The sequence below is a fragment of the Pectinophora gossypiella genome, chromosome 20 (genome assembly GCF_024362695.1).
Source record: "Pectinophora gossypiella chromosome 20, ilPecGoss1.1, whole genome shotgun sequence".
NCBI classification, from domain to species: Eukaryota; Metazoa; Arthropoda; class Insecta; order Lepidoptera; family Gelechiidae; genus Pectinophora; species Pectinophora gossypiella.
The window spans coordinates 10033152-10048907 of record NC_065423.1 but is presented as its reverse complement, the minus strand read 5'-3'; the positions used below and the strand labels follow the sequence as shown (position 1 = coordinate 10048907).

Below are 15756 nucleotides of genomic sequence, written 5' to 3'. Positions count from 1 at the left end.
GGGCCTATGGCGGCTCAATAATAACCCTGACACCAGGGTTGATGAGGTTCGTAATCCACCTCACGACCCACACGATAGAAGTGGGTTGTATGTACTAGATTCATCAGCTTCTATTTGTGACAAAACTTGCGCCAATTCAGGTCGACATGCTTAATTTTATTTCAGTTTGAGAACTCTATAAATAGTAAGTGCCAAAAAGAGATAAAAGTATAAAAGTTAGTTTCAGAATTGACAAATTAAAAAAAATTCAAGTTTGCACTCCGCCAGGATCAGTATCAATACGGCGCAAGCAGAGCGGTTCTTCGCTGCAGGAATAAATTTATTGCACAAACAATGTATTTATTTTCCAATCACGAATACCCAAAAATATTATAAAGTATTTGTTTTGATCCCAACAATTCAATATAGAAGGTAGAATTTCTAAAATCTTGCATGTTTTCAGTTTTTAGTCGACTTTTGGTCATTTAATTCATTAATTTAAAAAGTCTAATAGACCAAACTTGGGCGCACGGAAGACTTCTTTGTGTACGTTCATCAGATGTGTTTTTTTTTAATCTAATGACATCCTACCGTATGACCGTGTAATGAGCGGGGCTCCGCCCCCGTACCTTGAGCGACATGGTGCAGGGCTCGGCGTCCTCCCCGGAGATCCATTCATCAGCCGTAAGGCTCGCCTCGTCGCTTAGCGTGTCCGGGTACAAATCTTCCTGGAACAGCTCCGACTTGCGTGGCACTGTCATTGATACTACCTGTAAATATAATTATAAACATCGTCATTTCCTTAGATATCTCATTTTCACAGGGTCCGTTTACCTAACCTGAAGATTTGACTGGTCACTAACCTGAAGCGACTGCCTGTCGGACCCTCTAACCCGCGAAGGGAAAGTCAGCCCAATACAGGTTAGGTCACACAACTTCGAAACGCATTTCACGGGCATGAGGGTTTCCTCACGATGTTTTCATTGCTTTCCTCACAGTGAGAGTCAAGCGTTCTCCAACTGGGTTACTACGGCTCGAGAAAATTGATCTAATATAAAATTATTTTTGCTATTATTCAAGTTATGTCAGTATGTGTGTCGGAATACATATCAAGAAGTTAATAACACAGTTATAGACTATAGGTAAACAGGACCACCAACCTGACACAGCCCAGAATTATTGAGCCTATAGAACTTGGCTATTTCACAAGTCGCCACATCGCAGCCTCGCTTCGGCATCATACCGATACCTGTATAAATAAAAAAAAATACGTTTTAATTTATTTACTTTTTTTTTAATTCCCTAAGAAATAAAAGGTTCACTTACTACTAATTTTTTACTTTTTTTTTACTAATTTACCTCTCTGCGGGTCTGGAGTTTGGAAAGTGTTGATGTAGTGCACGAAGGGAGGTTCAGGCGTCACCTGTGAAAACAAATTTATGATTAACACTAATAAAAAAAAATCTTATTATACTGGGATGTCGGACTCGAACAAGAGATTTCCACTCCTCGCGATCTTTTGCAGCCTCTGTAGCTTGCTTCCATGACATGCCGAGAGTTCCTAGTCCTAGGTCATCCGAGTGTTGCCAGGTCTTTTTGGGCCGCCCCCTTTTGCGCTTGAAGAATAATAAATAAAGTGCTGTTGCGGTCGTAGAGAGGGAGCATCACTCCGTTGCTGGTGTCAATTTATACCATCGCTATTGATGTTCAGCAGGGCAAACATGCGCAAAGTGATAAAATTATCGATCGATATCGATAAGTTTGTTTTTTTCCGTAACATGCGTGCCATTTTGTTCGTATTTTGACAGAACGATATGACTTATTGGGTTCACATATTAGCACCAATCGACAAAATGACATAATTATATCGTCAGAATGGTTACGACAAATTCGTTTCATCATCACGTTCGCAGGTTAGCCCTACAAGACATAATTATCATATCAGAGTCGCCCTTGCTGCGCAGGTAGATGAGGTTGGTGTCAGGGTCGGACGGAAGGAACAATTTTCTATTGCTGGGAGTCAATTTCTACCATCACTTTTGTTGTTCAGGATATCTGCTGTACATAGAAAGTCGACTAACCTCAAAGTATCTGATGACAGAGTCGCCCTTGCCGCATAGGTAGATGAGGTTGGTATCGGGGTCGTACAGAGGGAACATCACTCCGTTGCTGGTGTCAATTTCCACCGTCACTATTGGCTCGTTGAGTGCGTCTGGTGTGCGGAGTGTGTACTGACGCTCCGACATGCGGCTGAATCTGATGATGACGAGAATGATAAGACATCACGGGTATTAAAGGAATAAGTTAAGTAAATTAAATTCATCTTTTTTGGGGTTATGTATACGTTGTCGCTTAGGGGACATAAAGGTTTTAAAATAATGATATTATGTATTTCTTTCTATAATATTTACAAAAACAAGAATTGTTGGTAATCAATGGTTATAGTGGCTTGATATCCGCTGTCAAAATTAGTGTTGCCAGGTGACATTTCGTAGTATAAAATAAAAAAATAAGCCAGAGGCGCAACATACGTTTTCACAATAAAATACCAGATAATATTGTGAATTTGTCAGAAAATAAATTTAAAGCTCATGTGAAGCTTACTTTACGTAAAAAAGCTATTATAAGATTAATGATTACCTAAATGATAAAAATGCCTGGTATTAAATGTGTTCATCTATTTATTAAATAACTTATAATGTATACCCTCATTGATTTAAAAGTAAAAGTGTGAGAGTAAGAATTGCTTTGACATAATGGCATAGAATAGGAATAGTACTACGTGTAGAACGGCAACACTCCGCTCCCCACCAGCGTCTGAGCTAGGTTTACCTCACCCCCCTCGGCCTTACTTAGTCTTCAATCGTATGGGCGCCAGACGTTACATTCACAGATGCGCGTGTACGATACCATCAATGTGTAGTCTGTGTAAAACAAGGTGTTTTGTATGAAGTGTCCGGGGTGTGATAATGGTTAAATATTAGCTTTAGTGTTGGCTCTAGGACTTTAGGCAAAACAGACGATACAGGGTGTTAGTGACATCGTAACGAAAACGAGTTGATATCAAGTGGAATTTTCCGTCGCAAAAGTATGGAACGGAAAATAATTTAAATAAGCTCTAAAATTTTCATGACTTCTCCGACAGGAAATTCCACTTGATATCGACTCAGAATCATGATCTGAATCATCCCCTTCAGTATTCGTTACAGTGTCACTAACACCCATACCTACTTGTATGGCTACTGTATGTACTTGTATGGGGTGTAAGTGACATCGTAACGAATACTGAGAGGGATGATTCAGCTGATTATTCTGAGTTAATATCAAGTGAAATTTTCCATCGCAAAAGTATAGAATTGAAAATAATTTTAAAAAAACTAAAAAAATAACATGAATTTTGCGACGGAAAATTCCACTTGATATTAACTCAGAATCATGGTCTGAATCATCCCTCTGAGTATTCGTTACGATGTCACTAACACCCTGTATACAGTAAAAAAAGTACTTACCCAGTGGTGAACACAAGTCCGTGCTTGAGGAAGATAGCTCGCGACGCCTTGCTGCCTTCGTGCGCGATTGCTTCCGATTCCACCTCCCCTTTACGGGGGTCGATTATCCTGGGGAAAATAAATTACACTTGAAACAAAAGCGAAAGGTTAGCCAGTCAGTTCATAAAGGTGCGCCTTGATTTATCGCTTATTATTCTTTTAGTAACATCACGAAATGTATGATTTCATTAATAAAAAAATATAACTTTTAAACTATCGTTCTGTAATCGTTCCCTTGCCGTACGCTATATTTGTCACAGAAACATTTGGAGCGGATTTCTCGATCCAGTGAACGCTGTTCTACAGGGCGTTATTGGCATCGTAACGAGTACTGAGGGGGATGATTCAGAATTTCAGATCATGATTCTGAGTTGATATCAAGCGGAATTTTCCGTCGCAAAATTCATGCATTTCAGTTCCATACTTTTGCGACGGAAAATTCCACTTGATATCAACTCAGAATCCTGGTGTGAATCATCCCTCAAAGTTTTCGTTACGATGTCACTAACACCCTGTATACATGCAAAGGACTTCCTGATGATCCGTCTGTGGCAATCGGTGCACGTCGGCAAGAGTATGCGCAGTTTTAAAATTTCAGTGACATGCTTTTGTCTTCATGTTCCATATTGCTATCTGTGAGGTTGTCACATGATACCTGATTTTCTTGTCGCGGCAGGTGGTGAGCAGCTTGGAGCCGGTCCAGTTCCAGCAGGCGGAGTAGATGAGGTCAGGGTGGCAGTCCAGCGTGAGCAGCACCTCGCCCGTGCCCACGTTCCATATTGCTATCTATGAGGGTATAAGTACAGTCATAAGTCATTATAAGTACCTATATCATGTACCCACTTTAGAACCCTGTCGCACTATCATATTTGACATTTAATGAGACTTACGGTTTAATTTGTCAAAAAAGTGTACGGTCACGAGCATTAATATGTATACACTTTGGTACCATGTCACATTAACTTTTTTGACAAATTGAACTGTAAGTCTCACTAAATGTCAAATATGTTAGTGCGACAGAGTCCTAAAGTGGGTACATTGTATTGCTCATGACTGTACATACATAACCCCCCCGAGGGATAATGGATGTTATGTATAGACAAAGATAAGAGTACAGCGGGCAACCCTCCACCACAGCTTATGCAATATGGGTGGTCTAAGTCCAGGCTGCACCAATCCAGCATAGGCTTTGGTTTAATAACGGAAGAACTATATCAAATAAACAAGAAATAACAAGAAAAAAATAACAAGATAAAAAAAAAGAAATAAATAACAAGATACAAACCTGGTTATCTGAGCCCGCTGTAAGCAGCACGTTCTGAGCGGTGGGGTGCCACAAGACAAGCCCCACACGCCGCTGATGGAACACCAGGTCAACCACCGGGTCCGTGAGGGTGCGAGAGAGGCCTCCGTCGGGGATCTGCCACACCTGGGGAGAGCGTACGTTTGGGTTTGGTGGAAAGTACGTTTCGGTCCGAGATAAATGTCATGTGTCTTTTGACATGATTGTTGGATAAGTTGTTGAAGTGGACGAAACGTAATGAACATCATCATCATCATCCAAGCCTTGTCCGGCGACGGCGATTCCTAAATATTTATCCCAGGTCGATGTTATGATAGGCTCTAATGTGGCTAGCAAAACCGAACTTCGATTTGAAGGTTCGGCCACATGGCGCACAGAATAACTGGCCAGCAGAATTAAACGTATAGTTGTAGGAGGGCTTGTGTCGAGTCTTCCGTATTTGGCGTTTTACGTCAAGATCTTCTAAACGCTTCTTTTCGTACAGTTCATAAACATACATACATAAGCTCACGACTATATGTCTATATCCCAATTGGGTTAATCAGAGGTATAACTCCCGGCAAACTTCTTGAGCATCGAGTGTCGTAGTGGGGGAAAGTTCGCGCACGTACACTTCCGTGCAAAAAAATGAACTTTTGATTATTTTCTTAACTTCCTTAAAAAAAAACAATATTAATAATAATATTATTTAATTATGTAAATAAAACTAAACTTATATTATTATAGTTTATTAAAACTTATATTATATTATTATATTTCATAAAAAAACTAATCGTCAGGTAAGTATGATATTCCTTCCATGAGGTTGAAACCAGCAATACCAGAGCTAGTGCTAGGTTTTGGATCTGTAGACATAGACCTCGTGCTAGTAACTAATTCTTAAACTTAAACAAATGAGCAATAACAAAAAAAAACTAACAAAAGAGCAATAACAAAAACGTGTCAGTTTCACTGCACGCAAGTGTATTCGGGAGTCAAAGGGACGAAGACAGAGTGCGCGGGGGAAGTATCGACTGATCTACCAATAGTCGGTCGATGTGGGACTCACCCGCCCCCGCGCCTCGTACCGCACCACCAAAGAGATCTAAAATTCGGTTGTGCGCAGTCAAGGTCGATGCTCAAGAAGTTTGCCGGGACCTATACAACCATCGCAGGATGAACTAAATACAGGGTGTTAGTATCATCGTAACGAATACTGAGGGAGATGATTCAGACCATGATTCTGAGTTAATATCAAGTGGAATTTTCCGTCGCAAAATCCATTACTTTTTTAGTTTTTTTTTAATTATTTATAATTCTATACTTATGCGATGGAAAATTCCACTTGTTATTAACTCAGAATAATGAGCCTCTCAGTATTCGTTACGATGTCACTTACACCCCCATACACGTAGGTAGCTAAACTGATTGGAGTTTTGCACCTTATCGTACCTCCACCTACCCAATTGAGATATGGTCGTAAGTTTATGTATGTATGTGTGTAATTTGTCAGTGTAGTGACAAGTGGTTGTGGCCATACCTTAGCTTATGTATGGATGTGTTTAATTTGTCAGTGTAGTGACAAGTGGTTGTGGCCATACCTTAGCTTATGTATGTATGTGTGTGATTTGTCAGTGTAGTGACAAGTGGTTGTGGCCATACCTTAGCTTATGTATGTATGTGTGTAATTTGTCAGTGTAGTGACAAGTGGTTGTGACCATACCTTAGCTTATGTATGTATGTGTGTAATTTGTCAGTGTAGTGACAAGTGGTTGTGGCCATACCTTAGCTTATGTATGGATGTGTTTAATTTGTCAGTGTAGTGACAAGTGGTTGTGACCATACCTTAGCTTATGTATGTATGTGTGTGATTTGTCAGTGTAGTGACAAGTGGTTGTGGCCATACCTTAGCTTATGTATGGATGTGTTTAATTTGTCAGTGTAGTGACAAGTGGTTGTGGCCATACCTTAGCTTATGTATGGATGTGTTTAATTTGTCAGTGTAGTGACAAGTGGTTGTGACCATACCTTAGCTTATGTATGGATGTGTTTAATTTGTCAGTGTAGTGACAAGTGGTTGTGACCATACCTTAGCTTATGTATGTATGTGTGTGATTTGTCAGTGTAGTGACAAGTGGTTGTGGCCATACCTTAGCTTATGTATGGATGTGTTTAATTTGTCAGTGTAGTGACAAGTGGTTGTGGCCATACCTTAGCTTATGTATGGATGTGTTTAATTTGTCAGTGTAGTGACAAGTGGTTGTGACCATACCTTAGCTTATGTATGTATGTGTGTAATTTGTCAGTGTAGTGGCAAGTGGTTGTGGCCATACCTTAACAACGCAGTCCTCTGAGCCACTGGCGATGACGTTGTCGTTGTGCGGGCACCACGCGATGTCCAGCACCGGGCCCTTGTGCCCGCCCACCAGCGGGTGGTCCGCTGGGATACGCCCAACCTGCAGGAGAAGACCTTTTCTTAGTGAACTTTTGTCAGAGTGTCGACAAAGCCGTGATCAGTAGGACGTTTGCATATTATTGTACGGATAGATGCTCCAAACGCATATGTGACACCCTATCTCGAACTCAAAAATATCTTTAAAAATAATAATAAAGTTTATTCAGGTAAAACCTACGACACACATATACATTTATAACAATAAAATATACACACATTAATATTTAGTTCTTTATTCATTAGGTAACACTTTCAATCGTCAACTTTTACATATTTTTTTTGTCGAACGTCTCATCCTCCTAAAACTGCTGCAGCTTCTCACAACTTGTATAACCGAAGAACTGCAAGAAAAACCTCGGTAAAGATAGATATATAGCGTCTGCTGACGATTAAAACATAATGTTGTATATACACCCACTCGTCGCCAACTATGTTTAAGTCGCATGCAATTGAGGGCCAGCCTATGGCCATTAAACGGACACAAATTCTGGAAACCACATGCTATCAATATTTATGAATGACTAGCTTTTGCCCGCGACTTCGTCCGCGTGGAAGGATTTTTCCCGCTAATTCCCGTTCCCGTGGGACTTTCGGGAATCCCTTTCTTAGTGCACCTCTACGGTACCTAAGCTACGTCCCTTCCAAATTTCAAGTGCCTACGTTTAGCCGTTTAGGCTGTGCGTTGATATGTCAGTCAGTCAGTTTCTCCTTTTATATATTTAAGAAGATGAAAATTCGTGTATTTTTTATTATTTTCAGTTCCATACTTTTGCGGCGGAAAATTCCACTTAATATCAATTCAGAATTATAAGTCTGAATCATTGAAAGTATTCGTTACGATGACACTAACACCCTATACATACAGGGTGGTCTAAAGGTTCACGTTCAAAATGAAATGTCAAGTAATGAATCCATTTTGCGACGGAAGTTTACATAGTATTTATAAAGTGGGAGTCTGTACAATCCACAGAAAGCTCGGTGAGGTGTGGATACTTGGTTCATCTTCATCATCTTGATTCATCGATGGATGTACCTCTGACTACCACGATTGGGATTGGTGAGCTAATATTATATATAAAGTCCACAACTATAACGTCATTCCTATTTCTAAAACAAGCAAGTAGGGAAAGATCTCTTGACCTAATTTCTTAAGCAGCTGACTGACATCAGTCCCACTTCACGCGCCCTTAACATCCATGCTGTTTGATATTGCTGAGTTGACAAAACAATAATGGATGGTTCCATGTATTAAGATCACGTCCATTTCCCGTTGGGGTAGGCTCAGACAACGGAATTGGGTATGTAAGGTGTTTTTTTTTTTTTTTCATATTTTTAAATGAAAGGGTATGCTATAAAAACTAATTTGAATATTTTTGCTTTTCATGCACTTGTTAATTTTTTACACCAGAGTTGGTAATGTCGGTCATCGACCTGACAACCTCATCGACAAAACAAATAACTTTTAATATCCATTCTGTTTGGATGTCTTTAAAATACTACAAAATTACCGACGTATCCTTTATTTACATATCACACTGAAAGCGTGCTTTCACGCATGCGCGGTGAAAGTGATCATCATTACAGCCGCAATTAACACCGCTGCGCGCGCGCAGACAGACGAATATATAAGTGGGTCACTACGTAGTGGGACACTTGTTGTAAAAATTTGGCTGTTGGTTTTGTGGAGATAACGTTGTAATGTAAATAAGTATGTAGTCGTTACATGAGCCATGTCAGGGGCCTTTGGCGGCTCAATAGCAACTCTGACACCAGGGTTGATGAGGTTGGTTGGTTTCACACACATTCGTGCCACACGAGAGAAGAGAAGAATACTAATACTACTTGCATATTCTTTTCTGACGATCAGTGGTTATGCCCATACCAATCGGAATTTATTTATTTTATTTATTTATTATGGTGCATCAACAGCGGGCCTAGCACCGTAAGCACGCGACTCTTTCTCGCCGCGACAGAGATCGTCTGTCTCTTTCTGTGCAGTACTGTGAGAGAGTGACGGGTGACGTATGTCGAGGCGAGAAAGAGTCGCGCGCTTACGGTGCTAAGCCCGCAGCAGTACATACGCAAACACACAAAATAAAATACTCATAGGATAAGTTCCGGTATGGCAGCCTGTTGTGCTTTTCTGTTTATGTTGTCCTTATCTCTGTATTTTGTGTCCATTGTGCTCAATAAAGTATTTTATCTATCTATCTATAGACGCACACAACACTGATAATAAAAATCAGAAAAACGTAGAATTACGAGTGGCACATTATATCAAAACTTACAAACTCTACGTCATCAGGTTTGAGTCATCTCATCATGATGTGACGGAACCAACCCCAATAACCAACATAATATTCGGAGTAAGAATCGGAGAAGCAAAGGGTAGCTGGTACGATGTGTGAAGGTAGTGCTTCTGGCTACCCTGATAGGGAAAGAGGGTGTGAGCTTATTATGTTTGTTTTATTAAGTGTGTTACTTTTTTATACGCATTCCGAAGAATTTTACATCATGGGAATATCATACTGTAGGGTAGGTACTTGAAAAGGTTCTTATAACAATTTCATAAGAAATCCTAAGCCAAAAACAAAACGTCCAATAAATTTAAATATTAGACGATAACATATACAAATGTTTGCCATAAAGTTTGTGATATATGATACAAGAACAGAGAAGTAACTTTTGTCTAAGTGGCTAGCACAATGATATGGTAAAATCAAATTCAAAATATATTAAAAAAAATATGCCATCCTCTTGTCGTTTCGATGGCATTCAGATTTTTTCAGCCCAGTATTTTGCCACCCGGACAGCATTTTCGGTGGCATTCATCAGTTAAAAAAAAATATATGCCATTATAACTGTCTTTTTGCAACCATTCTCTATATTTTCGTTTAAATGCCTCGACAAATTATTTGAAAACAAATTAATTAAAATAATAATATGAAACATAGAAAATAAAATCTGTCCCATGGCAACACCAATTAAAATCAGGCAACCCAGTTACCGAAGAATCTTTAAATGGGGTCAGAATAATATTTACACCTCTAGAGTGGTACATTTGACACGTATTAGCGAGAATGCACGGGACAATAATAGTGGACAGTTGGCTAAAAGCCATCCATGCGGCTAAACATGACTCAACGTTGGGCCAATGCTGGGCCAATGTTGGCCCAACGTTGTTCCTCTTTGTTGTGAGGTGGATTACCAACCTCATCAACCCTGGTGTCAGGGTAACAATTGAGCCGCCAAGACTCCTAACATGGGTGATGTAACGGCTACATCATCATCTGCCTAGCGTCATCTCGTTTTTACAGAGTCCGCTTACCTAACCTGAAGTTTTGACAGGTCCGGTTTTTTACAGTAGTGACTGCCTGTCTGACCTTCCAACCCGCGAAGGAAAAACCAGTCCAATACAGGTTAGGTCGTATAACTCCGAAAATGCATTTCTCGGGAATGTGGGTTTCCTCGCGACGTTTTCCTTCACCGCTGAGCACGTGATGATCATTTATGATCCAAGCATCGAAAACAAATTCGACAATCATTGGTAGCTGTCACGGTTGATGAGGTTTGTCACTGATCTCACAAACCACACGAGAGAATAAGCCCCATTTCACCTGGTATTCATGTAAAGGCGGCGTAGTACGTCGACTACAGGCTTTAGATTTACTTCTTTCGACATAGTCATAAGACTTCTTTAAAAAATTTCCTCCCGAACATCATCATCCTGCCCTTATCCCACTCCTCTTCCATTCATTTCTGTCAGTCGTCATCTCAGTACTCACATCTTTCACACATACTCTTCTTTACACAATCCATCCACACTTTCTTGGGTCGTCTCCTACCCGTATCCACATTCATACTCATAACTTTCCTCATTAGTATGCCTTTCATCCCTCCTGTTGATTCTAAATTTCGCAGCGCCAGGCGCTACTTTCAGATTTCCTCTTTTATATTCACACCTCACACCTTCAAGACATCAAAAAAAAATCCCTCGAACATTCATTAAAAATATTTCCAGCATATTTTTACTGTTGAAGCTTTCAACTGGAGTTCTATACACGTGTCTCCCTGGAGATTAGCTGGCGGTCATCCAAGTGGTTGGTCTACCAAACGTTTCGTACGTTCACTTACGCGTGTACCGAAACGTTGATTGGGTGACGACTTTCATTGTTATACGTAACCATTGAATAAAGAACAATACTACGTATAGAACGGTAATTCTCCGCCCCGCACCAATTCGTAACGGGCACCGTCCTCACCCCCTCTGGGTCTTAATTTATTCTTTTCGATGGCCGTAAGCCGCTAAAGATCGGAAAGAACCTATGAGAACAGCTGTCGCCAGTTCCCGCTACCCCACTATCTTCTACTACTACTCGTGCAAACAAATAACTATGATTGCTCTACTGCTTCTCGAATTCCATAGCCACTTTACCGGAATTGTATATTTCATGGCAACAATTTTATGAATACTTTTCGTAAGTTTTTTTTTATAAATAGCCGATCATACTAAGGTTTTTAGCTTTCCTGTGATAAGCGTGGCCAATTATTGGTCAGCAAAAATTTAGCTTCGATCGCCATCGACTCGCAAAGAAGAAGAAGCAGGAATCTCCTTGCATGATAGTCGATATTTGACTATTTGCCCTGCAGGTTGTAATGAACAAGACCTTATACTATCACGGGGCTCCAAGCGTGGTAGTTTGCGGACGAGGGGAGTGTAAAGATGAAGTATGAACTATTTGCTCATACTTGTATGGCGCACGTTTCGCGCTCACTGGGCCCTTTCAACCCCTTTCTTCTATTCCGTGATCATATCCATTTTACGACTTCATATCAACAGTGGCTGCAAATTGTCTATGATCGATCGTGGCTCTGTCCTGTGGAGTAGCTATAGGAGATTACGGACGGGAGTTCCATTTTGATTGGTTCTAAGTCCCTAAGTTAAAATACACTTCTCATCAAAAAAATCGAAACACTTCCGTTTTCATTGTTTCTGTCCGAATTTAACACAAAAAAGAATTCATACGATGAAAAAAAATACATAAATGTATAGCTGGCAGTTTGGCCATTACAGTAATAAGCGAAAATTCTAAATTCAAAATTAGAATTTCATTTGTTTATCTTATAAACGAAATGAATCACTGTTTTGAGACAAATGTGTGTTTAGGGTTGGAGTACATTTAGCGTTTAAAAACTAAAAATTGGCGCCTATCCTTAAACTTTTTGTTTTTTATTTCAATACTGTGACTTTGGGACGTCTGAAAAAAGGTTTTTTTTCTAAAACGTATGGATACTTCGCCCACAGAAGCCGCCCAAGTTGTGGCATTGCTGGATTCTGGCCTTAGTCAGCGTGTTGTGGCTGCAAGACTGCATCTAAGCCTGTCATCTGTTCATAGAGTCTATAAACGTTATCGGGAGACTGGTTTGTTCACGCGCCGTTCAGGATCTGGCAGGAATCGGGTCACTTCTGAGCGAGATGATCGATTTATTGTAACAACTTCTTTAAGAAATCGACGCCTTAACGCTTTTCAACTGCAGCAGCGGCTTCGTGTTGTACGAAGGGTGGCTGTAAGTAACTCTACAATTAGAAGAAGGTTGAAGGATCGTGGACTGGTACCGCATAAGCCAGCAAATGGGCCGAAATTAACTGCAGACCATCGAAGAGCGCGCCTTAACTTTGCACGTGAGCACCTAAATTGGTCATACCTACAGTGGAGCAAAGTTCTCTTTTCTGATGAGTGTAAAATTATGCTGTATGGCAACGACGGAAGGAACAAGGTCTACAGAAGAGACGGAGAACGCTATGCACAATGCTGCATTGAAGAAAAGGTCAGCTATGGTGGCGGTTCGTGGACGGTTTGGGGAGGAATCAGCGCCGACGGTAAGACAGAGCTTGCTTTCGTGTCTGGGCCACGTCTGCCTGCACTAAACTGTCATCGGTACGTCGAAGAGTGTCTCGAGCCTCATGTGATGCCCTATGCACATTTTATTGGCAACGGCTTCATATTCATGCACGACAATGCTAGGGCTCACACCGCGGGCGTCGTACGAGATTATCTTAACGAAGTCGATATCTCTATTATGGAATGGCCAGCAAGAAGCCCGGACATGAATCCCATTGAACATCTGTGGGATGAATTAAAGAGACGAATTCGAGCAAGAGATCCTGCCCCAGAAACACTTAGCCAGCTGCAAGATGCAATCCAAGAGGAATGGGACAATATACCACAGCATGTGATCGTGACTCTCATCCGATCGATGAAGAACCGTATGGAAGCAGTAATTAGAGCTCGGGGAGGGAATACAAGTTATTAAATAAACGTTTTTTAGCTTTTTTTTCATTTACGTGTGTTGTTTTATCCATTTCCTTTATACTCCATACGGAATAAAAATGACTCATTTAACAAAATACGAAACCTATGAAAAATTCATTTAAATTTAGAACATTAACATTAAGATTTGATAAGCTCATATTACTCACTATTAAACGACATTTAACATTTATTCCTAAATGTACACATTTTTCTGATAATCCTGACAAAACGTAAACTTGCAAGGTGTTTCGATTTTTTTGATGAGAAGTGTAGTTTAAGTTAGTTCAAATAGTATCCTTATTCACAAAAGCTAAAATATACCCTTAAATTTCCAGTCAAGTCCAGAAATAGATATAAATCGAAATTGTTTCTATGTCGTTGAAGATTCGCAAACCGAAATAGATAGATATGTGATATGTAAGCGTTACTGCGGATACACCTCCTTAATTTAGTGTTCAGTTGAACTCCAAATAACATTCATTTAGTTACATAAAATATTGCCGCATAGTTTACCCTGTATTGGGCTGGTTTTCCCTTCGCAGGTTGGAAGGTCAGACAGGCAGTCGCTTCTGTAAAAAACCGGACCTGTCAAATGTTCAGGTTAGGTAAGCGGACCCCGTGAAAAACGGGATAATGCTAGGGAGATGATGACTACCACATCGTTTACAATACAGCATTTACTAACTCTAACCTTAAATTTATAAAAAGGTCTGATGTAGTAGAGTAATATAACATAACTCTATTCATAAGTTTAAGTGTTGAACTTTATTATGAGTCGGTTTGGACACATAGAAAGCCAAGGTTGGTGGTAGGGCTGGCAGAGGAAGACCTAGAAGGACATTGGACATTTTTTTATAAAGTATTATTGATTGATTGACATTGACCAAATTGGAGATGTCCTTAGAAGTCTTCTATCTCGTGGGTTATAGGTGGATTACGAGTACCAACCTCAACTACCTTTGTTTCACGGTTATTATTGAGTCGCCAAAGGCCCCTGACATGGCTCATGTAACGACTACTTACTTACATCAGTGTAGTAACCGGGACCAACGGGATCATTTTAATCATCGTGATCTAAATTGACTATATATATAGATAGATATAGATACCACATATATAGGTATCGGTAGTATTGTTAGTCCTATTGATAGTTTGACTGTTATATCGATTGCCGAACTATCGTTAGGCCGGCGACGCTACTAAGGGTGGTATTAATAAACTAGTTTCAGATTCGAGACTGTCCTCAAGATCATGTCAATGTGACAGTTCTTATATAAAATCAGGGACTTGAGCATGATCTTGAGGGCAGTCTCAGCTGAGATTAGTTTATTAAAGGTGCTAATTCCTGTAAACACCATCTAATTTTATTTTAAGTTATACCCGTCATTTTCTTCTCCACCGAAAACGAAAGGGATGGGTAATCGAGAGGCATAAAATTTATGGAATACACGCCAATTTTAAGCAGAAATCTAAAACAACCGTCTAAAAATTTTACATCGGCCAATAACCCGACAGAGTTAAGTAGACAGCACGTCAAACGGATTACATACCAGCGACGTACCTTTTTGATTCGCCCGGGTTATTCATTCATTTACTCATTCTTCCTAAAATTAAAATCTGTCAATCATCCGTCCCTTTCCTTATCGGCGGATAAGAAAATGACAGGTATAACTTAAAATAAAATTAGATGGTGTTTACAGGAATTAGCACCTTTAATACAGGAACAGTGTCTACAGGAATCGGGGCCAATACCACCAGCCACGCATGCCTGTTTGCCAGCTTATATGTGTGAATAATAAATAAATAAATAAATCCGCAGTGACTCCGCTGGAGCGACACACAGCTCCCGGTATCCACGTTCCCGCAATATTCAAAGTTGCACACGGTGGCGTGGGCGAGTCCCGATTCCTCGCCATTGCCCAATACCACGCCAGAAATAACTTTGTAAATAATAACATCGCTAATAATACACACGGTACATAACATGATTATAATTATTTCGGCTGGTTTAGGCAACAGTTTTGGACAGTCTTCTTCTTATCGTGTGGGTTGTGAGGTGGAATATCAGCCTCATCAAACCTGGTGTCAGGGTTACTATTGAGCCGCCAAAGGCCCCTGACATGACTCATATAACGACTACGTACTTATATCAGTAAGACAGACAGAGACACAGTTGAA

The 15756-nt window shown here is 40.2% G+C and overlaps 1 protein-coding gene across 3 annotated transcripts in view; it reads right to left on the bottom strand.

Annotated features, from left to right (window-relative positions):
* Nucleotides 1-15756, bottom strand: part of LOC126376222 (coronin-1C-A) — a 37589-nt gene that overhangs the window by 9126 nt on the left and 12707 nt on the right. For all 3 annotated transcript variants that reach the window (XM_050023483.1, XM_050023482.1, XM_050023484.1), the window contains 8 exons: nt 7143-7265; nt 4813-4956; nt 4183-4313; nt 3489-3596; nt 2061-2235; nt 1339-1402; nt 1140-1228; nt 609-749 (listed from right to left, as the gene is read on the bottom strand). In XM_050023483.1, the coding sequence (XP_049879440.1) occupies nt 609-749; nt 1140-1228; nt 1339-1402; nt 2061-2235; nt 3489-3596; nt 4183-4313; nt 4813-4956; nt 7143-7265 (975 nt within the window). The remainder of the gene's footprint in view (nt 1-608; nt 750-1139; nt 1229-1338; nt 1403-2060; nt 2236-3488; nt 3597-4182; nt 4314-4812; nt 4957-7142; nt 7266-15756) is intronic.